Source organism: Dioscorea cayenensis, chromosome 9 (genome assembly GCF_009730915.1).
Source record: "Dioscorea cayenensis subsp. rotundata cultivar TDr96_F1 chromosome 9, TDr96_F1_v2_PseudoChromosome.rev07_lg8_w22 25.fasta, whole genome shotgun sequence".
Lineage (NCBI taxonomy): Eukaryota > Viridiplantae > Streptophyta > Magnoliopsida > Dioscoreales > Dioscoreaceae > Dioscorea > Dioscorea cayenensis.
Genome location: NC_052479.1, coordinates 3,272,282 through 3,298,197, shown reverse-complemented (window position 1 = coordinate 3,298,197; position 25,916 = coordinate 3,272,282). Strand labels below are relative to the sequence as shown.

The following is a 25,916-nucleotide window of genomic DNA, read 5'->3' as shown; positions in this document are numbered from 1 at the left end:
ACATCAATCTTGCTAACTTTGAGTCTTGTCCAATTATTTATAGTTCTTAGCACACAACTTAAGCCACAAAAAAGTATGACATTCCACATGTTTAATGAATGTGAGTTCAGCAACCGGATTTTTAAAAGAACAGGTATATCAATACAGTCATATTTATTATATAGTTAATAGTTGATACTTATCATTTGACAGCTAAATTAATGAACTAATGAAGAAAGCTCTAATAGAAAGTAAAGAGTAGCAAAATATACTATTTCCAGCAGGACAGTTACCAAGACACAGTAAACTTTGATCACAACATCCATTTTATGCACAAGCAAACACCCTCATAATGATTTTGAAAGGAAATAAAAAGAAGCAGGAAAGCCAAAATGATGAGCCTTATCATTCAACTCAATCAATGACAGTGATGTTTGTCAATTTTAAATTTATAAAGTACAATAACCAACAAAGAATACACTTATTTTTAACCAGTTTTCTTATGTGCATGTTTCTTTGCTTCTGATGATGTGTAGCTACTGCACTCGAGCTACAAAGAAACATGGCTTCTTCTTCCTCTATGATGGGTCGTACCATGAATGAGTAAGCTCATGATATTCCAATTATTTCTTTTTCAGAGAAAATTAAAAGAGCTTGTGATAAATTCTATATATATATATAGTATTTCTTCACATTTGTTAAGTGATTTTACTGACTGCAAATTATATAGCAGGAATGTTCATAGCACTGAAGCAATTCGTATGTAGATGGAAGTGCAAAGAAGATTACATGAACAACTAGAGGTAATTAAATAATTAATTTTGCCTTCTTATTTTTTCAATAATTAAATCTCCCACATTTCATTCATGGCTTCTCTTCATCAACTTTGTTTGTGAATATTAACTTATAATATATAGGTGCAAAAACACCTTCAAATGAGGATTGAAGCTCAAGGGAAGTACATGCAAAGCATATTGGAGAAAGCCTGCCAAACATTAGCAAGAGAAAATAGCATGGCAGGAAGAGGATCACCTTACAAAGTTTTACTTTGGATGAATACAACCTTGCAGAGTCAATGGATTTTAAGAGTAAATAATTCAAGACAGTGAGGCATACGAACTCAAATTTTATTTATACATAACCAACAAAGAACGATCATATAAAAGATGAGTAACATAGAAACAAGATCAGATTAAAAAAAAACAAAGGTTAATCCACACAAACATTTTTGTCTTCACTTAATCATCCATGGACACAATCCATGAAAACTTGTCAACAAGAATAAAACATGAAGCGGTGTCATAGCCACAATAAAACAATGACAAACAGTAGCTGCACAACTTCAAGCCACATCAAATGTCAAGCAAAAGCAACACCTTCAAAAGGGAAGAGATAACTTAAAAAAATAATCAAAGACACAAATCATAGAAGAGAACCACAAAAAAATAGTCACAAGAAAATGCTAAGACGCTAGGCAACCTTTTCCGCCAACCCTATCCCATAGAAATTCTGGTCTTCAATCCATGAGAATAAAACACAAATCTTGAAATTCCTTTCCTAACAAGATAATTATAATGAAGCCACATCTCATAAGCATCCCCATCAACAGAAAGTACAAAAAAACTAGAGCATCAAAACAGGGAAATCATAAATAAGGACACAACACAAACTTATACAAATTATTGAAAAGGAAAAAAATCAAACAAGGCTGAGAAAGGTTAGCATATGAATCAAAGAAGAAGTGAGTACTTCCCGTCTCCCAAAAAAAAAAAACTACCCAAAGCATTGGCAGCGTTGGCTTTAGAAACGAGTCAATGTTCCTCAGTTCAGGTCTCCATAAATTACTCCGCATGGGCAACATCACCCTCAGAAGAACGAAAGTATTCTATTGATCTTCATAGGAAACAATCCAAAACCACAACGCTACCAAAACAATTAAAAAATCAAAAATTTCTGAATGAATCACGATCAAACTTTTTTTTCTGAATAAAATCATGATCTTCGATCAAACGTTATTGCAATGAACCATTAGAACCCATAAATTCAACAAAACCAATCACAAAGATCCAACTTTTATTCATCAAATACTTTGTTCCATGAAAGCATGGCCATTAAACAAAGAAGAAAGAAACAAATCTGAAAGAAAAGTTCAACACACCTCTCTGGTTTCGCCGCCGTGTGAAGAATGGAAAGAGATGGAACAAGAGAACAGCAACACCAGCCCTTTTATAGTCTCTGAGCGTCGGTGCCCTAGATCAAACCCTAAACCTTGTTGTCATGGCTTCAGCCGTCACCGTTGCCGCTCATCAGCTGGCGACACAGCTGTCGGAGGTGGGAGGGTGCTTTGGATGTTCCACTCCGGCAACGGCTTCAAGCTTTTGGGCATGGCAGTCGGCAACGCAGCACATTAAGGCTCTGGATCCGGTGGAGTTTTTGAGAAGAAAGGAATTCGGGTGAAGGAGTTCGGGCGAACGAGGGGTCACGCATTTCATAATAAAAAAATATTCCAGTTCCACTGGAATATTTTTTTCTGGCAGAATCCCCACATTATGCCATATTTTTTGGGGTGTAAATTAGGTACCCAAACACCCATTATGGCATAATTTGTGAAAATATTTTTTTTCTGCCATAATGTACAGATTATGTAGGATTTTACAGCTATCCAAACAGGGCCTCAATCATAAAAAAAGATCATCGATGAAGTTCTTCATCAAATTGACTTGTTGGCATTTTGATGTTTCCCTTAAAAAAAAAGAAGGAAAAGATCAATTGCTCCACCACGGCAAGTGCTCCACCACGGCAAGCAAGATGATGTTCATAACCCCGGCACAAATCTCGAGGCATGCTTGAGAAGCTCGTCAAGTGCTTATAGCTTGAAAGAGGTAGATGCTCTTATAGAGTTCCATCCAAAATATATATGCTTATACATGTTCTGGTTGCATCTATGCTATAAAGAAAAAATGTCTGGATTTTATTTTACAAAACAAAAAAAATCTTCATTCACTCCCATGTCAATCCATGCCATGGTAGGATCCATAACTTGGATTGCTTTTACTAACCATGCACTCCTTGATTAAGTGAGTAATGAATTGTATACGTGGCAACATGCTTTTATGTATCCATGCTGGCATGTTTTCTCAATCAAAATCTCCATCTCATGCCTTGGCTTGTAGATTTTCCTCTAGTTAGTTTTTTTGAACTTTTAACATGCTTAGAAATATAATTGTTCGTTATTTAAAAAAAAGAGGGCTCTGTCGTGGTAAAAAAATACATTTGTAGAAAGTTGGGCTTTTATGCAAAATCAATGGAGAAAAAAATGATGAAATAATTAAGGACATATATGCAAAAAATGTGAAAATGTGTGAAAATACGAAAGCACGAAGGTTTAACTGCAAAAAAATAATAAATATGAAAAAATATGAAAATGTGAAAGTTTGGGGGTTTATTTGCAAAATTTGATAAAATGTGAAAAAAATAAAAAGTTAGAGGATCTAAATGCAAAAAAAAAAGAGAAAAAAGAAAAGAAGAAAAAAAGGATTTTTAGCGAAGATGAGGGGTATTTTGGTAATTTCACAAGACCCCCTTAAGCTTACCTTGATGTCTAATGCATGTCGACTGCTCTCTTTTAGAGGGCCTCTTCATTGCCTCTTAACTGATCACTGAAGCGGATGGGCTATTGAAGATCCTTTTAAAACTCTCTTTGAGCTCTTGGACCCGGTTTGAGGTCATTGACTCTCTTTGGAGTGATGACAAATCTCTTTGAGCTGATGGACCCTGTTTGAGGCCATTAACTCTCTTAGAAGTGATAGAAAATTCCAAAAACCTTAAAAACTCTCTTTGAGTGATGGACCCTTTTTGAGGCTATTGACTATCTTTCGAGTGATGAAAAAAATTCCAAAAACCCTTAAAAACTCTTTTTCGAGCTGATGGACCATGTTTGATGCCATTGACTCTCTTAGGAGTGATGAAAAATTTCAAAAACCCTTAAAACTCTTTTTGAGCTGATGGACCCTGTTTGAGGCCATTGACTCTCTTAGGAGTGATGAAAAACTCCAAAAACACTTAAAACTCTTTTCGAGCTGATGGACCCTGTTTGAGGCCATTGACTCTCTTAGGAGTGATGAAAAATTCCAAAAACCCTTAAAACTCTTTTTGAGCTGATGGACCCTCTTTGAGGCCATTGACTCTCTTAGAAGTGATGAAAAATTCCAAAAACCCTTAAAACTCTTTTTGAGCTGATGGACCCTGTTTGAGGCCATTGACTCTCTTAGGAGTGATGAAAAAAATTCCGAAACCCTTAAAACTCTCTTTGAGCGCATGGACCCTGTTTGAGGCCATTGACTCTCTTAGGAGTGATGAAGAAATTTCAAGACCTTCAAAAGCAAAGCATTCGAAAAAAAAGGAAAAAAAATCAAATTAAAATCAAGGCATTAAAAAAATGATGAATCAACAGATGAGCTCAACAACCTCAAGATTACAGTGTTGAAGAGTTCATAAGTTGCAAAAAGTTTCACAAGCCTGAAGGCCGAAGCTTATGAAAAGTCAAATCAAGTTCCAAATCAAGTTCCAAATCAAATCAAAGAATGCAAATTCAACAAATGAACCCAACAACCTCAAGGATGAAGAGTTGAAGAGTTCACAAGTTGTAAAAAGCTTCACAAGCATAAAAGCCGAAGTTCATGAAAAGCCAAACCATATTTGCGATTCCTCAATACAGAGAATCTATAACTTAAAGTCCAGATCAAATTCAAGATAAACTCAAAACATCCAAGATAAATGAGCTCAATAACCTCAGAGTTAAAGTGTTGAAGAGTTCACAAATCGTAAAAAAACCTCACAAGCCTGAAAGCCGAAGCATATAAAAAAAATCAAATCAAATCAAGTTCCAAATAAAATTCAAGATGCAAACTAATAAGTCCAAGTTCCAAGTTTCAAACAAATCAACAAATGAGCTCAACAACAGTAAAGTTAAAGTGTTGAAGAGTTTACAAGTTGCAAAAAGCTTCACAAGCATGAAAGCCGAAGCTTATAAAAAAATCAAATCAAGTTCCAAATCAAATTCAAGATGCAAGTTCAAAGTACAAGACACAAATTTCAAACAAGTCAACAAATGAGCTCAACAACCTCAAAGTTAAAGTGTTGAAGAGTTCACAAGTTGCAAAAAGAAGCTTCACAAGCATGACAGACGAAGCTTATGGAAGGTCAAACCAAGTTTGTGATTCATCGACATAGGGAATTCACAGCTTGAAATCCAAATTAAATCTAAGATGCAAAATCAAATATTCAAGTTTCAAACAAGTCAACAAATGAGCTTAACAACCTCAAGGATAAAGCGTTGGAGAGTTCACAAGTTGTAAAGAGCTTCACAAGCATGAAAGCCGAAGCTTATGAAAAATCAAATCAAATTCCAAATCAAAATCTAAGAATGCAAATTCAAATGTCCAAGTTTCAAGTTTCAAATGAATCAACAAATGAGCTTAACAACCTCAAGGATAAAGCGTTAGAGGGTTCACAAGTTGTAAAGAGCTTCACAAGCATGAAAGCCAAAGCTTATGAAAAATCAAATCAAGTTCCAAATCAAAATCTAAGAATGCAAATTCAAATGTCCAAGTTTCAAGTTTTAAATGAATCAACAAATGAGCTTAACAACCTCAAGGATAAAGCGTTGGAGAGTTCACAAGTTGTAAAAAAGCTTCACAAGCATGAACGCCGAAGCTTATAAAAAAATCAAATCAAGTTTCAAATCAAATCCAAAATGCAAGTTCAAAGTCCAAGTTCTAAGTTCAAACAAATCAACAAATGAGCTCAACAACATTAAGGATAAAGCGTTGGAGAGTTCACAAGTTGCAAAAAAAGTTTCACAAGCCTGAAGGCCGAAGTTTATGAAGAATCAAATCAAGTTCCAAATCAAGTCCAAGATACAAATCCAAATATCCAAGATATAACTTCATAAGTTTCTAAATCATGTTAAGATGCATATTTCAACCGTTGATGAAGACTAGAAGTCAACAAAAGTCAAAGCGCGTTTTTCGGCAAAATAGTCGGAAGGGAATAAAAGGCTACAATTATTGTTGTGTCAAGATGATTAAATTCCAAACTTCTTCTACTTTCAATGAAGTCTATGAATTCATGAATAAAATTTATTTGTCAGAATCTGTTTTTTTTTTTCACACTTATTTTCTTAATCGGAGGTTCTTGTGACAATGTCCAAGGTAATTAACACTAGGAGCTTGCCCCTAATAGAAGTCATGAACCCACAATCCATTGAAGTCTACAAAATATTAAAATTTGATTTGTGATCCATGCTTTTTATCCGGTCAATCCTAATCAAAGGCCGGATGGAAAGAAAGGAGCCCACAGATACACAATTAAGAACAGTACAAGTTGTACATGATAGTACAAGGAGTTGTGGTACATCACAACTGCTTGTTCTGTACCATGTTTAATGTTCTATAGATAGCACAAAATTTTTTGTGTTATTCCCGTTTAATTTGTACTAAGTATTGGACAAAATATCATAAATTCTTATGACACCCTTACTACTATCTTATATGTTACGCAATAAAAAACTTCATAATAAAAAAAATAAATTTGAAGTTTCTCTCATTATCAATATTAACATGATTAAATTTTTTATAATTAATAAACTTATTAAATCATAATTATATTTGTGTATTTTCAAAATATATGGAAAATAATTTATTATTAAAAATAAACACAATTTTTAAATAATATTTTTTATACGAGTTCACTAATATATTTGATATTTTCAAGAAAATCTTATCCCATGATTCATGGTAAAGATATAAAAGGATTTATATTTATTTTTAACAAAATTTTAATTTTAAATTTTTGGATAAAAAAATAAAAAGATTTATGTATATTTTTTATATGGTTTAAATTTTCAATATCTAAATATTGATCACTTTTATTTATCCAAAAACACATAGATATTACGAATCAAACCTCTATTTGATAAGAAGGCCCTGGAAACTATAAAATTTTTGGAAAAACGGGAGGGGGAAAAATAAAAGGGAGAAGAGGCGAAGATGGAAAGAAAGAAGAGGATTATGTAAATGGGGAAGGGTATGCATCAGCAGAGAGTGCCGTGGGATGTGGGATGTGGTATGTCGTGATTGTGATTTTTATTTTTATTGAGGATGATTTAGTCTTTTGGTTGTGCGATAGAATTTTTGTAAAGAGGTTTTGGTGGTACAAAAATTTTATTCACTTGTCGTGTACTATAACAACCTCTTGTGTTGTGCTCTCAGCCAATTTATAAATCAAAGAAGGAACAAAGAAACTTGTGAAACTTGCGTTGTACCTCAAAACTTTGCATATCAAACGGTAAAATTTGTGAGCAAAACTCATAAAAGTAAAAATGTAACAATAAAAAAAATTACAAAGAATCTCATTTATAATCAAAATAAATGAATATTATATTAATTTTGGAGAAATAAATGCATGAGAAAAGCCAACATGATTAAAATATAATTTTGAAGAGTTAGTTAGAGAAGTTATGAGATTAATTAAGCATCAAAATAAAAATATTTAATATTTTACTCTGTTATTTTAAATTCTAAAAGTTACCGAAGATTATATAACATTGGCTAAATATTAAATTAAAATATTTTTTATATTACGATAATTATTGCAAGTTTTCAAAATTTAAAGTTTTTAAAATTATTATTAAAAAATCTAAAAATGAGGCCTTAAAATTAAAATTATTATTAAAAAATCTAAAAATGAGGCCTTAAAATTAAAATTATTATTAAAAAAATAAAAAAATGAGGCCTTAAAATTAAAATTATTATTAAAAAAATCTAAAAATAAAGCCTTAAAAAATATTGGGGCCTAAGCAATTGCTCCATTGGCCTTGTTACTCTTGAGCTGACCCTTGCTTATGCTAGCCACAACCCATAATCTGGCCAACTAAGGAGTCGTTTGACATTATTTATGTTTTTTCAAGTTTTGTTTTTTATTTTGTTTTTGCTTTGATTTTATTTTGTCTTCACTTTTTTAAAACAAAAAAGATACACTCACTATTGTGTATTTTAAAAAGCTGAAAACAAAAACACTTTTGGTTAGCAAAAAATTATTATGACGTTTTTTTATCATTTTTTCAAATTCATATTTATATATTTTTTATTAAACTTTATCTTCCATATTAGTTTACTTGATTATATTATTAAATAAAATTAATTACATAGACTGGTATTATATAGGTAAAAAAATCTCATAAAAATTAAACCATTTGAAATTAAAAAATATTTTCAAGTTTGCCTTAAAAAAATTTATATATATATATATATTATATAAATATTCAGATTGAACCCATCCGATTTTTTAAAAAATAAAAGCGGAGGAGGGGCAATATAGAGACATTTTTTTTTAAATCAAGTAAAAAGTCAATAGCTCAAACAGTAGAATTTTACAAATATTTTTTCAAATATATATATATATATATATATGTTATATCCTAGTTTATAAAAATCAAGGGCCAAACAAAAATTTTCACAAACATTTTCTAAAAATATAATTTTTATACTATATAAAATAATTTGTAAAATATCAAGGGTCAATAATCATAATTTTTCTAATATATATATATATATATATTAAAATGATTAGTAATGATTTCTAAAACAAATTGTATATTTTTTAAAATATTAAAAATTAGAGATTAAAAGGAGAGAGAGAGAGAGAGAGAGAGAGAGGAGAGGAGTAGAGAGAGAGGAAGGGTTACATGGTGGAAGGAAGAGATTTGAAAGGCTTTCAAAAAGGTGAAAACATAAAATTGTTGCTTCCATTTTTTTTGAAACATGAGGATTGTTGCCAAAATTTTTTAAAAAAAAATAAAATGCCAAACATATTTTATTATTATTTTTTTCACAACATAAAATTGAAAACAAAAAACATAAATTTGCAACCATGACAAACACCTCCTAAGTTTCTACAATCAAGTGAACCTATTTTTTTTCTCTTTCTTGAATATATTTATCTGGGCCTAAATAAGATGTCTATGATAGTTTGTCCATATTATTAAATTATAATAATAAAAATAATTAAACATTTAAAATTATATATAAATAAATTTAAGAGGATAAAACTAATTTTATTAAATCATTTTTTGATAAATTATGTGAAAAAATATATATTTAAACTCTTGACCATTATATATATAATTTTTAGATATTTTATCTCCATTGAAATCAACGTGTGACGTTAGTTTTAGTTTTATGAGTAATGCTATATAGAACGAACAGATCACACGAAACCAGCCACACGAATGATGTGGTTGGTGACGTGTGATCTGTTTTTTTTTTTAAAATTAAAAAAAATAAAAAGAGAACAGATCACACGTGATCTCTCTCTCTCTTGTTGGAGTGTGTGCTCCCCGCCGTCCTTGGTCTCCCCGCCCAGTGCCGCTGCTCTGCTCCACTGCCTCCCGGCCGTCCGTCTTTCCCCACTCCCGGCCGCTGTTCCCGGCTGCCGTCTGCTCTCCCCACTCCCGCCGGCTCTGCCTCCCCCGCCTCCTCGCTCCCGACTGCGTCTGTCTCCCCCGCTCCCGGGATGGGAGCACACACTTAAACGAGAAAGAGAGAGAGAGAGAAGAGAGATCACGTGTGATCTGTTCTCTTTTTATTTTTTTTTAAATTTTAAAAAAAAAACAGATCACACGTCACCAGGCACATCATTCGTGTGGCTGGTTTCGTGTGATCTGTTCGTTCTATATAGCATTACTCTAGTTTTATTGTTTTAAGTGCATGCTTATTAATTTTTTTTTTAAATGCTTTCAAATTGTACTTATTTATTATTCATATAATTTGCCATTTTTTTATTTGGACTTTTTATTTTACGCGCATGTTTTCATGTGATTTTTTTTAAAAAATAATTTTCCAATTTTAATTTTTTTTTTTTGTAAATTTTGAATTTTTTGAATAAAAATTAAAAACTAAATAGGCAAGCCCGCGAGCTACTCAGCACAACATGAGCCCAATTGGGCTCTTGCCGTGGTCCATTATAGGCCACCCTCCGGGTCGATGTGGCAGTCTAAGATGACCCATTTAACAACTTGACATATCTTTTTTGGAACCATTATTACTAAGTTCGTATAATAGTTTGATTATATATATATATATATATATATCTTAATTACACTCTTATTGATGCATAAGGGTGGTAATGGGGCATGAAATCCCCGATCGCTCTGAGACCTGACCCTACAGGGACTAAGATTCCTCATTTTTTCCCCGTGAGGGCAGGGGCAAGGATTCCCCGATTCCCTCTCATGTGGGGGTGGGGACAAGCCAATCAGTCCCCATTTCCTAAACGGGGACGGGAGCGGCCGCAGGGATCCCAACATGATAGAAATTATATATATATAATTTTTCCCCAACATTAAAAAAATCCAAATCCATAAATAATGATACAAATAACTTCAATTTTAGATTGTTCTGCATATTTATATGAATTCCAAATTTTATATTTTGCTCTATATTAAAAACCATTTGGAGTTTATATAAATATATAAGTTTTTATATGCTAGTTTGACAAGTTTGTTGAGCTCTATATATATTAAGTAGTTTTCATGTTTTTCATGTATGTATTTATGTTTACTAGTTTTTATATTTTTCATAGATGTATTGGTATTAAATCTATTTTCTAAAAATTTAAAATTTATAAGTATTAAAATGCAATAGCAATGTTTGCAAATAGGGAATCTCCATGGGGATCCCAGTAAAGATGGAGATGGGGATGGGGAAGCAATTTCCCCCATTGGGGAATTAGGGACCGAGAATCCCAGTGCCTGCCCCGTCCACGCCATTATTAGCCCTATTGATGCCCTTCATCCTTCATCTTAATATTCATTTTGGTTTTATCCGCCTCAGCAAAGATGTTGGTAGATTTTGAATCATATATTTTATTTTTATTTTTTTTAATAATACATGTACTTTCAAAATATCTAGAGTAATTACTCCATGTACATCCCAAAATGTACAATTATTTTATCAATTTTCTCTAATCAAACATAAATCTAGTGACCTAAACTAATAAATTTGTTCATACTTCAAATAGAAATATGAGTAAACTAATCACAATTTTTTTGTGATATTTCTGGTGGCGACCATATCAAATATTTTGAAAATACAAAGTATAAGAAAACTTAGTATACATTCAAAAATAAAGTCATAAAAATAAATATTAAGATAAAGGGCTGAACAAAAATTCTACCAGTTAAAAATCATCTTATGACATTTAATGATATGTAAATGAAAACAAAAAGAACATCAATAAATATGACATAAAAGAAATTATAAAACTATTTTTTTGATTTTTAATATTATTCCGAGGCAAATTTTGAAATAATTTATAAAAAAAACTAATGCTTGCATTTCATTTAGATGGTACGTGCAAGATAATTATTTTTTTTACGCAAGTATATATGTGTACAAATTTCACTAATATATATTTCCTCATAAAAATGATCTCATGAAGATATCTTATATTAGCCAAAATTATTAAACACTCCTGGTAGATTTTTCTTATGTTCATAGAATATTTTTCTATTTATTTATTTTTATATAGTCTCATGTTCTCAACAAACACTGTAAATAAATTGACATTGGTGGCAACGAGATCCGTAGGGTAACACTAGGATGACAATGCCGATGTAAGTGCAAAATAGAGCGATCACCCTTCTCACACACAAACACAAGCACTACTTGTGAGGGGTATAGTAGAGTAATTTTATAACTTTATCTTAATTTGAATTTAAAAGTAAAATTTTTTAAATAAAAATATTTTGATAATTTTATTTATTTATTTATTTATTTTTTGAGAATTGAAATAATTAAAGTAATGTGCCGGTCCTTTCCTCTAAAATAATTTGATTCTCTTTTGTTTCATTATTTGAGCTAGTTCATGTTCCATGCTGTGTATAGATTATATTAATTCCTTTAAGCACAATAATTTCATATTATTTAAATCTAAATCATGTCCTTGTTATATGAATTTAAAAGTGTAAATTCCCATTAAATTGGATCTGATTGACACAAGTTTCTAAGACAAATTTAATTTGAAAATGATGTAGCGGATTGATGGTTTCCAAGTCAATGATAAAAACCTTTCATAGATTAATGACACTAATTAAAATATTTTAATTCATTTAAGACATTTGTATCACATACATGAGACTAGGTCTAAATCCATCGCTTTCAAATTTTAATTCACACAAAATATTTCTTTAGCTTTTCTAATGGATTCATACGTATATATTTTTTTAAAAAAATTCTTTTTAGATCTATTATATTTTAAATTATAATTATATTTTTTAAAAATCAGTTTTTTCATTGTCTTATTTTGTTTTTTCTTGTATTTTTTTTAGTAGTTGTATTTTTTTAATTAATTAAACTCATTTTAACTCCAGCAAGCTAACTAAAATCCTTAAGGGGTCGTTTGGTTCGTGGTAATGATATATTACCACATAACGAGATTACCATGGTAATATAAGTGAGAATGTTATATGGTTGGGAATATTGCGGTAATTTAATATAATCATATTTGGTTGGAAACTCTTATTACCGGGAATAATTCATTACCGTGTTTGGTTGTCATGGTAATCAATTTGTTAAAATATAAAAAATTATAAGATTATCATGGTAATCCAAGATAGACACCAAATTTGGTGGTAATAGGATTACCACTTTTTTGGTAATATTTATAAATTGGTAATGTGATATTACCATCCACATTACCATCCGTGCAATGCTAAACGTGGTAATATTTTCAGATTACCACATAATATATGGTAATCTTTTCTACATTACCGCGAATCAAACGGCTCCAAAGTCTCATTTGCAGATCTTTATGATTTCACTAATGTGTTTTTAATGGTTTATTTTTAAAAAAAAATTATGAGATATTTTTTGAAAAAATAGTGAGTTTAAGGTAGGCTCATTTACAGGTTGGTGGGGAGAAAGAAGTTTGGGATATGGTTTGACTTCCCACATTGGGTGTCCTTATATATGTAGGACCTGCCATGAAAAAATTCAAGGAAATAACTAAGAAGAATCTTGAGAGTTTTTTTTTTAATATGCTTTGCATCCAATTAATTTCATGTGGCAAGACTCGTGGTCGTTTTAGGTTTTAGATAAGCATCCAAATTTTATATTTAAAGACTTGAAACTCTAGAGGAGACTTGTGCGACTCAAATTAGTCTTTGGCAAAGCAAATGCAATTATAAAATATAAACTTCTATATATAATCATATATATATATATATATATATGAGTGTTGCATTATCTATGAACATTAATAAATAACATATCTACGGACATTTGTGGTGAATCGTTGAATTGCAATCCAATGAACTTAAACAGTTCTCTAACACAGTGGGATATACAGTAATTTGACCTTAGCTATCCAATCATCAGATGCACAGTACTTCAATAAATTACAACTGTCAAACCCGATTTCTACTACAAACCTAACACTCTCATCCCATTCTTCGCCACTCCAATGCTTTGGTTATTATTACTTATCCTAGTTGCACTATATATATATATATATATTTGCTGAAACGTGAACAAATTAGTGTTAGGGGCATGCATAGATGTAGAATTAATATCTTAATGTATTTGTGCCCTCACCCTACGTGAGATGAGGTTCGAACATATCTCTTTAGCAGAATATAAAAATTCTACACAAGTGATTTGGTAACAATAGACTAAGAAATTGTTGACATGAATATAATTAATTAAAATGCTTTTTTTTCTTTTTACCTTTAAATTTGTTTTTTTTCAAATTAAGATGTTTGTTTTCTTACCCCCGAAACACTTCATCCGTTTTAGGTTCATTCTACCATTTGTATTTCTTTATTTTTAATTCTTTAATAATATTGTGCCTTGTCCACAATTTATAAAAAATTATTAAATATATCAAATGTAATTTTACGAATCTCTATTATATTAGCTCTTCTGGGTATAAAATTGCTATTAGGATCAATGTTTGTTCCTTTTAAGTTAATAATACTAACTTACTTTTAATTTTTTTTTAACTAAATTAAAAAAAATAAAAATTAAGTTAATAATCTCCATTCCCCAACCGACAACGAAGTTTCAACAAATAAAAAAGACTAATTAAAGATATCAAAATAAACATACATAGATATTAAATTCAAAGAATAAGAATAAGTGTCGACGCATGCTTCTAAAAAGTGGATTTAAACCAAATCAAACTTTATCATTATTACTTTCTTCTTAAATCCAAAATTCTCACAGGATAAAGTTTTCCCATTTATTTAAAACATGCTTCATATATATATATATATATATATATATATTCTCATAAACACTAGTTCACATTATTTAGAATGGGAATATAAACAATAACTTAGTCAAGCCCACATTGCCAAGCATACTTCACATTAAAGCAATATTTAATTATATATTCCAGAACAATAAGCAATGGATTCAATTCCATGCAACAACCAACAAAGTCCATACCTTTCTTCCATACAATTTCCACCATCCTCCTCCCAACAAACACATATATTCACTCAAACTAATCATCACATCCTATCCGTCTATTCGCCTCGTGATCGGTAATAACTCATGATCCTACCATCCATTCCTTCCTTCCATGATTTTCATGGCCAACTTCTATGCACTTGCCATTCCATAAAGTCTATGTATGTGTGTGTCTATATATATATGGGAAGAATGAAATTATATTCAAAGAGTCAATATATGTTTTTGATTAGTTTGATTAAAACCATGGAGTGCATAATCCTGAATAGTTTGTTTACTGAATTGCTCAAGTTGTTGACCCCATGCAGGGTGTCAAATTTATTGAGGGAAGTCCTTCCTTCTTGCTTGCCAAATTTTCGAAAAATCTGGTTTTTTTCTTATGAACATGAAAAGCATAATTCAGTATCATGTTGTTCAGATGACGATATAACCGATGATGATATTAAACTGGTTATCAAGAAGGTTGGTTTGATTGGATGGAGGTCTGAAACAAGTTGTCAAGATAGTGAGTTATTAGAAACAACATTGAGCTTTTTGGAGGAGAAGGAAGCTAGTTTGGAGGAACTTGAAGAAGCTTTCTATGTTTTTGATCGGCAGGAAGACGGGTTTATTGATGCCAGAAAGCTTTGGAGTGTTTTGAGAAGGTTAGGATTCAAAGAAGATTTCCGGCTGGAGGATTGTGAGAGCATGATCAGTGTGTTTGATCAGAATGGTGATGGGAAAATTGATTTTTCTGAGTTTAGGAATATGTTGGAGAATGCTTGTTAATTAATTAACTAATTTACCGTGTTTCGATCCCTGATTAGGAATGTAAAAATAAATTTCTGATTGTAATTGTTGTGCTTTGTTTGCTAATTATTGTTGGAATGTGAATTTCTGACTGTTGTGATCAATTCTGCAGAAAAATTGGAAATAATGGAAGAACATTCTCTTTGAATTTGCATTTCAATAGAATAATTATTCGACAATGGAAAAACAGTAATTGATACAAATTATTCACAAGATTTGGAACATTTGAATGATTTGGAATAAATCAAAGTCAAGCTTCCGCATTGTTTTCCTGTCCATCAGCCTCTGCTTCGATTTCAGATTCATCAGTTATGCTTGTGTTTTCCTTGTGTTCTATGACTTTCTTTGAAACTCGAAAAATAGCCAAATTTGTGTCACCTGAAAAATGGTACCCCATTTATATTTGACTGTAAAAAATCATAAACAGAGAGCATAACTTTGAAGTTGCATACCGAATGTTATTAAACTCCCCGGTGACACTGTCGTGACAGCGCCGGGCCTAAGCCTCATGTCGTTGATGTATGTTCCATTAGTACTGTCCAAGTCTGTTATCAGCAATGTTCCTTCCTTCTTCTTGAGCTTCGCGTGTACACCGGATACTGTTCAAGAAGTAGGAATTAGATCACCAATTATTCAATCTATGCAGAAAAGAAAAACGCAGACCCAAATGTCAGCGTTCATGCTTGGGAACTATTGCAGATGAGCACAACAAAAAGAATTGACAAAGTTCAGCAGTTTTGACATCGTTTCAGATATAATGAAGCTTCGTCCAACAAATAAATATTATAGATTATGTATCTCATTGTCTCTGCATCTCAAGTTAATGATGAGGAAATTTTGAGATACAATAAGAACATTTATGTGTCTTTGACCACTAAATTTTTTATGGTTATATAATTGAACCGGAAATTTATCATAAAAAAAAAAAGATCACAAGGTGTTTATGTTTGTGTTTGTTTGAACAACCTGTAGCAATAGGAATCACGATATCTGCTTTCTCAGGAACCCTGCCTATAGTCACTACATCCTGCAAACAAGAACACAATATATGCAATACATTCCGCAGATAAAAAAACAAAGAAAAAAGGAAAAAGGAAAAAGAAAAAGAAAAAAAGTACTTACAGAAACGACTTCGAATGCACCTGGCAGAGGAACTCGGTAACCAATATGCCGTGAATCACCATTCCCTGTAAAATTAAACTTGATAAGTACTTTTAACCAATACCGATGATAAACCCTTCAATTGTTACAACAATCAAACAGAAGAAAACATATGGATTTTGTAAGGTCTGATAATTTTGCCTACCTCTTGATGCAAAGCATGATGAGGAAGTGCATTGTTAGAGAAATCATAAAGAAGTACATAAAAAGAAAACCTTGGTTGCCTCCCAAAACCTCTCACATCTACAATCACTTAATATTACAAGCTTATATAGCAAACCATAATGGCAAAATTACATAATGGCTTTCAAGTTCAAGTTGTGATATCACATCGAATTCTGTATGACGTGAACCTGAATATATGATGTGTATTTTATAGGACAAAACCATGAGGCCCTGACAATTCCTCGCATTAAAATAGGTTCTATTTTATTTACTAGATGAAACTAGATGAGTTTTATGAACCAAATTGAGTAATTGAGCATGAAGGCTTGAATTCTTAATGAATGGAAAATGTCTAAGTTATCTAAACACTTGTACCATGCTCATAGTTCTTCTTTCCACATTGAAATCACTTCAAACACAAACTTATAGAATCAAATCAAATAAACAAAGATAATATAACAAACATCATCAATCCATACAAAAGAAACATCTTTCTTGAATTAATGATAACAACAAGCCCAAAAATGGAAAGTAAGTGAACATAAACAGACCTACAGGCTCAAAAAGCCACTTTGTTGAGTCATCAACTGAAGGGATCTCACTAGCAGAAGACCTAACAGCAAGTCCTCTCCTCCCCTGACTTGAACTGAGATGATGAGGATGATAAAGGTGGTTCCTTTGTGAGCTCTTGAGGCAGAGGGCCTGGAGTTGAAGGGAAGGTGAGGCATGGATGAGAGGTTGGAAGGGAAAAGCAGTAGAAAATGGAGAGGAATGGATGGAAGGAGGACATTTTGGGTTGGAGAACCAGAGAGAAGATGACAATGGAGTTGCTTCCATTTGCTATGTTGGTGAGAGAGTAAGAGAAGTGGCTATTCTTTCATTGGTTTGCAATTGAAGATAAAAGTAGTTGTTTGCCAATCCCATAACTTGTGAACAGAACTGTGAATTTTTGCATTATTTTCATTATTTGACATTTTATTTTAGGGTAAAAATTTTAGAAGGTCACGGTATTATAATCATTTTCCACTTTGCCTACTAAATTTTAATTTGTTTTTTTTAGTCACCCTACATTATTTTTCTTTCACCGGGAGGTCACTTATAAGAATCCGGTCAAAAAAGCTGAGTTGGCTTGGTGACGTGTCCAAGCCAACTCAGCCAATTCCGGTGGCCAACTCAGTTTTTTTGACCGAATTCTTATGGGTGACCTTCCGGTGAAAGAAAATCAATGTAGGATGATTAAAAAGAAACAAATTGAAATTCAGTGAGCAAAGTGAAAAATGGTCATAGTACGATGACCTCCTAAAATTTTTACTATTTTATTTTATTTGTATTGCTTGATTAAGAATATCTAATATGCGCCAGGTTATATAATAGAAAGATGGCAACTCTCTCCTCTATGGAGTGAGAAGTCGAGGGATTACCTCCCTATCCCTGCTATAATGGATGAGGTGAGTGGTTTGCGCACTTTATTATTAAAAACAATCTAACATTTTAAATAATTTTTCTTAAGTGATTAGTTTTATTTTGAGATCCAATTCTCAATGCTGGAATTGCAAATTGGAAATTCTGACGTGGTGGTAAATCTTATTGAATTTAGTGGTAGAAAACCAAATTGAACAATTTGAATAAAATATTGAAAATCAATATTTAAAAACACAACTAAAAACGATGTTAATATGTTAAAATATTATGGAGAAGCTTTGACAATCTATCTTTCTCATGGCCTTCTCTTAAAAAAAAATACTAGGCAAATTTCTTTGCAATGCATCGGAGTTTTTATTACATTTGGGGGTTTTTGAGACAATATTATATTTAAACATACAATGAAAACTTTAACGTTATAATTAAATAATTCCCTACAGTTAAAACAATTGGCATACCTTAATTTTGAAAGGTCGTATGAATATTTATTGTGCAAAAAATAAATGTAATTAAAAATTTTAAATTATTAATATCTTATTTAATATAAAAAAAACTTAAATGTAATAAAAAAATATTTAAATTTGTTCTCGAAACACTTTGGAAGTAGATTATATATCAATTTTAATAATATGTATAGGTATATTTTTTTTGTTATAAGAATTCTATTAATGAAAATATTGTTTTCCGTTAAACCATTTACCGTTTAAATCAATTTTATCTTTTGTTATCTCAATAAAAGTTTAGTTTGGATTATAAATTTATAACTTAATAAGTCCAGTTCAGATTAAAATTTCGCTATAAACGAATTCAAACGAAACTTTGAACACTTCTAATTTTTATTATTTTGCTCTTTCAAATGAATTAATACAAAAATATAAAAAGTGATACTTATTTTTGAGAAGTAAATAGAATGTGTGTCGCTTCCTCATTATTGGCATAATATTGTCATATCTTTTACATATCAATCTATATTTGGTAGTTGTATATGTTTTGGTAACTGAATACATTTTGTATATGTATATATTTAGTAGTTGCAGACATTTAGGCAAAATTGTATAGGGTTAGAAGAACATATTAGCCTATACATGTGAGACTGTAAGTTCTATGAACAATAAGGAAAACAATTGTCTTTTCCCTTCTTTTATCCTTCTCCTGGTACCAGAGCAGTGAAGTCTAAAACTTCCTAAAACTCAAAATCGAATCATAGAAGAACAATGAGTGGCGAAGGTGTAATACCTTGAACATTTGGATATCTGCTGAAAATTATGTTTAGGGTATTATCACAATTACAATGAGACTATCCTGTAGAGTAATTTTGTTGAGGAACCCAAGTGAAAAACACAATGACCTAAATGTGAGAGTTTGTGGAAAAATTTGGGCTCAGGAGCTAATAAGAGGATTTGATATAAGAGGTAAGTTGGAAGGGATATTTTTGAAATACTGTTTTATGTTGCAGGGACCATTGGTGATTTTTCAGGGATATTTTGTAATAATTTTTATTATGAGGGAATGAAAGAGAATTTGGCAGAAATTAAAATAATGAGAAAAAAAAAAAGAAATGTTTGGTCTAGCTGAAAGGTTTCATCATCCATTAAAGGCATTCCAAATAAAAAAAATGAATGGGATTGTTATAACCAGTTTACTGTAGATTGAACTAGCCCATTTCTATAGATTTTTTAGCACAATACTAGTGTAGCAGTCTGGTTCTGTAGCAACCCGGTCATGTAGTGGTCTGCTACTGTAGCAGGCAGCTACTGTAGCAACACAAATTTTTACTCTAAAAGCCTATCTTCCTTTGTTCTTCTTCTTCCCTAGTTTGGCCGAACCCTTCTCTCATCCTAAAATTTTTTCTGGCTAGGTTTTCCGGCGAACCAAGTGTCCTTTCCCTTCCTCCCTCACTCTTGAACTTGGTAAGCTTGGATTTAATATTTTATACCGTATTTTTTTCTTGTATTTCCTTGTTTTTAGATTTTTTTTTAAACCTAGATTTCTCTATGGATTTAGTTGTTTATTTGCTCAAATTGAAGCCATTGACTTGTTGTTCATGTATGAGAATGTTTGTGAAGAAATTTCTTGAATTGGTGTTGTAAATTGGGAGAAAAGCATAGTATAAGGGCCGGTTTTACTGTAGCAAATTCGAGGTTACTGTATCACCGACAATCTTTAGTTGTTTATTTGATTTTTTTGGACTAGAGTGAAGCTAAAACCCTCAGGAATTCATTGGTAACCTTTAGACCTAGCTTTGAGCTAACCCTAGGATCGAATTAGGGTTCTTTGTTAGAAAACTTAGGGTTTTTCTTGTGTGATTTGTTTTATTTGCTAATTATTGTTGTGTTTTGTTATACTTTGGCAAGGAGAAGTCTTGGCCCGAGGCAAAGATTTAGCCAAGGAGTAGCTAGCGAGGAAGACAAATCGCCAATTCTGTGAGTGGAATTGTTGAGCATAGCTTTAATTAGAAGAATGCCAATAGCTAGAGATGAATATACATATATATATATATATATATACATATCATGTTTTAAGTAAGTTTTATTGATTTATACATGTTTGGTATTTTGGTGAATGATAGTTATTATTGAGAAAATCTTGGATGTCTCATTTGGCTTTTGATTTGTTATTGTTGGATTTGTGATTTATATATATATATATATATATCCATGAGTTTGTGAAATCCTTATTTTGTATGAAACTTGAGATTTGTTGTGGAAATCATTGATTTATTGAAATCTAAGGCTTGAAACTCATTTTAAATGGTTGAAAGGAAATGGTTACCATGTTGTTTTTTGTGTGGGATTTGTAAATTAAATTGTGTTAAAAGCTTGAGCTTTCCTTGTGTTTTATCTTGTCCTCGTACAATGGTCAAGGTGTTGTTGATTGATGAATATGGATGACTTTTATACTCCGAGTGGAGTTGTGTTTATTGTGGTGATGTATGGTGATATCCTACTGCAGTAGGCGGTCTCCACAGCCAACCTGTTGAGGTGGCGTGATGACCTGCTAATTACTACGAGGGCCAGTTCAGGTGGGAGTGTAGAGCCCTGACTGGATATTCATCGGGTAGTCGGAGTCACCAATCGGTGAACTGATGGGTCAACGTCAAGGGCGTGAGTACCTTGACGGGTCTGAACCTAGTTATGGCCACGACGAAAGGTTAGAGAGTTTTCTAGACCACGTTATGCTGGGTGAGTGTTGGGTATTGTGCTTATTTATTAAAACCATGTTTTGGGGTTTTGGTGTTGTAAACCCTAGTTGGGGTAAAAATGGTTTTCTTGGTATTATTATGTTATTTTAATCCTTTTGAAGACTTCTATTATATGTGTTAATGTTTCTAAACTAGTATTGTTTTAGTAAAGCTTTTATTTTGATGTTTTATTATTATTATTACTGTTGGTGTATTTCTGTTAAAGTTGTGCTAACATCCCCTCACTGAGTAACTTGAGTTACTCATCCCTTTTTCTTCTTCCCAGTCTGTTGCAGGTAGTAGGTGTGGCTGTGTGGCAGCATACTGGGCATTTGCTACTGTTCTATCTTCTGTTGTATTTCCTTCAGTTCATGCATGTTGTTGTTGACATGGAACATATTATAAGACCTATGGATCCACTAGTGTGTAGAAAACTTTGTTGTATGGTTTAATATCTAAATAACTCTTAGACTTTCATGTACTAGCATTTTCTACTGTTGTTAGTGTTGTTTCCTTGTGTATTTGTGAACCTCTATATTTTATGTATCCTACTGTTGTTGTTGTTGTTGTTGTTGCTGTTGTTACTATTGTTGAATTCCAGGTGTATTGATCAGCCTTGCGGTGTCCTAAGGGTTGAGTGGCGGGGTATCCCTCCTCGGGATTGCTGCGACGATTGTCGCGTCCCGTGGGCCCGCAGGTCAGGGTGTGACAGGGAGCCTTTGAGGAGATGTGTTTGGAGATTGCCGGAGGTAGTTCGACGGAGTGATTTCATTGCTTGGTAAGAGTTTTCTTGGTGGTGTATTCTTCATACTTGTGTATGTTTGGATGTGTGCATGTATGTGTGGGTGATTTGTTGGAGAAGATGATGAAGTGGTTTGTTATTAGATGATTGTTGTTTTGGAAAATACTTATATTTTGAGTTGAATCTAGATTGAAATGTCGAAGGAATTCTCTGGTTTACTGTATATGATACTATAGTAACCAGAATTAGGGTTACCTTTGGTTAATTAAGTTGAAGTGGATGATGATGATGATGATGATGATGATGATGATGATGATGGTAGTGATGATGATGATTAGAATTTAGTCGGTTGAGCTTAGCCAAATTGAGATGTTTAGCTTAGTCCAAACGAGTTGGTTGACTTTAAACATCTTGGTTAAGTTGGGTTTGATCAAATCAAGTTAAGTGCATTTACCCAATCAGGTTAATTAAGCATGTTTGGTTCAATTAGTTGAAGTTGATGTGGTTGGGTTCGGTTGACTTGATTTAGTCTAAATTTGATCAAATCAAGATAAGTTTTTGGTTAGGCTTGAATTTTCTTGGCTAAGTTAAGTGTGTTGAGGATTGATTTGAGATTGGTTCAGAATTTGGGTCGATGATTGTGGAGTGAATCAATTCAATGAGAATTAGGTTTAGTTGAACCAAGTTGGTTCAAGAGATTTTGTATAAGAATTGGAATTGGTTTAAGGATGGTTGGTTAAATTGAACTTGGTTAACTGAAATTGAGGTTGGTTTATATCCGGTTTTGTATAATTATACATAGTTTCAACTGTGGTAAATACACGTATATATGATTTAATTATTCATTTAAGGTATTTATTTTAATGGTTACGTATGCTTTGACTTTGAAATGATTTGTGAAAGCATGTGTGCATATTGATATACTTTTACCATCAATGCTTGTGGAATCGGTTTTCATTCCCGATATAGTGATGATGTCCTGGATCTGGACTTTACGGGTATTAGCATATATCATACTATTGAGCTTCCACATATTTTGATGGTGACTGGGTGGAACCCTGCTGCAGTGGGTGGTCTTCACAACCAACCTATTGAGGTAGCGTGTAGACCGACTGTGTTATTGGTTTAGTTCAGGTGGGAGTGTAAAGCCCTGATTGGATACGCATCGGGAATCCAGAGTCATCACATGTATTCTCAGTGGACCAACATCAAGATTATGAAGATCTAGATTTGACTACTCTCAACCTAGTCACAACGGCAGCTAAGTCTGAGAGTGTTTTTAAACAATTGCCCATTTCATCGAGATAAAATCTCCGTATTTGAGAAAACTATATTTTTTCCATGCAAAAGATATCTTTGTGACGTGATCTCTAGTATATTCTTTGAAAAATTTTATTTGATGATGAGTTTTATGTCTTGATGCTTGAAAATATGCCAAATTTGGTATTTGTGAAAGTTGGAAACTTTATTTGAGCAATTGATCTTTATATAGTTTATGTTGTTTTTATTTGAAATTAATAAGTCATTATCAACCAACTAAAATATGTTACAGTTGAAGAAGCAGGACCCTACTAGATCGCCTGTGTGAGTATAAAGTTAATCAGGGTTGAGTCTAGGGTTGAAGTGGGTCTTCCTCCTTTCTATTTGTTGGTGTTGTGGTCTTGTAGAGGCTGTACCGGCATATTTGAGTAGTTATATTTCTTGTATGCATGTTTTTGAACTTGTAGTTTGAGTAAAAGTTGTCAGTTATGTTTTGTAAGTTTGGTTTTGTTTTGTAGTGGTGTTTGATTGTAGTTAAATTGGGTTTTTAATTGATGAGATGCCCCATGCACTTCGGTAGAAGGGGTGGTGTGACAAGAGGTGGCGGCAAAAAACGGGAACAACGGCAATAATCCTAAGATTTTTGTTGATGTGACTTCTTCATATTACCGTTATCCATTAGATTGTTCAGGTGCTGTTATTAGTTCTTGTATTTTGAAAGGAAATAACTATGAAACATGGCAAAAGGCAATAAGAAATTTCTTGAAGGGTAAAAATAAATTGGGTTTCATAGATGACACCATCAGTAAATCAAGTGAAGATGAGTATGAAGCACAACTATGGGATATGTATAATTTAATGTTAATCTCATAGATTTTCAATGTCATAGATGTGGCTTTGCAACCAAGTGTTACTTATGTGGATAAAACTAAATTTATGTGGGATGATTGAAAAGAAAGATTTTCAGTTGGCAATGACCCTCGTATTTATGAGCTTAAAAGTGCGATTTTATCTCTAAAACAACAAGGGATGGATGTTGTCACATTTTATACTAAGTTAAAAGGAAAGTGGGATAAATTAGTTAGTTATTCAATGATACCAACATGCACTTGTGATGCTATAAAAGTGATACTGTTTCTAATGGGCTTGATGATGTTGTTTTCGGGACCTTGCATTCACAAATTTTAGCCATGGATCCTATGCCACAACTAAATAAAGTTTTTGCCATGGTAACTAGAGCACCACAAGTCCATTGTAAGAGAAAGGGAGTAGCGACCTGAGCATATGGCATTTGTAACCCATACAACTGGAAATTCACCACAAGTCCAATCGTAAATCTTTGTATAGACTTTTTCAAGCTCATCGCAATTGGTTTGCCAAATTGATTAGTGCTTTGAAGCAGTAAGGTTTATTCAATCTTATGCTGATTACTCCTTGTTCACTTATCGTCATAGTGGTATATTTCTTGGTATTCTTATATATGTGGATGATTCAATTTTGGCTAGAAACATTTCTGATGCATGTGTAGATTTCAAACTCTTCTTAAGCACTTGCTTTAAGTTAAAAGATCTTGGGCCCTTAAAATATTTCTTGGAATTGAAGTGGCTCATAATTCCAATGGTCTTTTTCTTTGTCAAAGGACATATACTCTTGATAATCTATGTGAATGTGGTATGCTAGGTGCTCGACTGGTTGATTTTCCTATTGAGCAAAATCATTCTCTAGCTTTTGCCAATGGGAAGTATTTTCATGATCTTGGCATATATTGCCATCTAGTGGGAAAACTTATCTATCTCACTATTACTCGCCCCAGAGCTTTGCTATGCTATTCATGTTTTATCTCAATTTATGCAGGCTCCTAAACAAGCACATTTTGATATACTCACGCGTGTGGTGTGCTACTTGAAAGTTCATCTCAGACAAGATTTATATTGTGTTAAATGCCAGCAATGACATGCAATTGTATGCTTATTGCAACTTTGATTGGGCAAGTTATCCTCTCACTAGACTCTCTCTTATTGGTTACTTCATTATGCTTGGCCAATCTCCTATATCTTGGAAGACAAAGAAGCAGGTAACAATTTGTCGTTCCTTTGCTCATGCAAAATATAGAGCAATGGCTAGCACTACATGTGAACTTGCATAGTTAACAACTTTTTTTTTTTTGGCTTCCTTGGGTGTTTTCCATACATTTCCTATGCAACTTTTCTGTGATAGTGAAGCTGCTTTACATATTACTACATACCCTGACTTTCACGAAAGGACCAAACACATCGAGCTTGATTGTCATTATGCTGTGAGAAGGTCCTTCATCGCACCAGTACTACAGCTCACATTCGTTCCCATCAACAACTTATTGATCTCTTTAGCAAAGCACTTGGGAAGCAACAATTTAATTATTTTTTGTGCAAGTTGGGCGTTCATAACCTACACGCTCTAATTTAAAGAGAGAGAGAGAGAGAGAGAGAGAGAGAGAGAGAGAGAGAGAGAGAGGGATATATCAATCTATATTTGGTAGTTATATATATTTTGGTAACTAAATATATTTTGTATCTGTATATATTTAGTAGTTGCATTCATTTAAGCAAAATTGTATAGGGTTAGAAGAACATATTCTCCTATTTATGTGAGGATGTAAGTCCTACAAACAACAAAAAAAAACAATTTATATTTCTCCTTTATTTTT

The 25,916-nt window shown here is 32.4% G+C and overlaps 1 protein-coding gene and 1 non-coding gene across 2 annotated transcripts; both read right to left on the bottom strand.

Moving 5' to 3' along the window:
• Positions 1–1,794: 1,794 nt before the first annotated feature.
• On the bottom strand, positions 1,795–1,885 carry LOC120269869. The gene has a single exon (XR_005539498.1). It is a non-coding gene; the product is annotated as a small nucleolar RNA Z159/U59 (small nucleolar RNA).
• Positions 1,886–15,423: 13,538 nt separating this feature from the next.
• Positions 15,424–17,500, bottom strand: LOC120268748. The gene is made up of 5 exons (XM_039276034.1): positions 17,177–17,500; positions 16,422–16,486; positions 16,266–16,326; positions 15,752–15,898; positions 15,424–15,677 (listed from the first exon to the last, which is right to left on the bottom strand). Exons 1-5 carry the CDS (start codon positions 17,460–17,462, stop codon positions 15,550–15,552), a joined length of 687 nt encoding a protein of 228 aa, XP_039131968.1. The 5' UTR covers positions 17,463–17,500; the 3' UTR covers positions 15,424–15,549.
• Between the last annotated feature and the right edge of the window lie 8,416 nt (positions 17,501–25,916).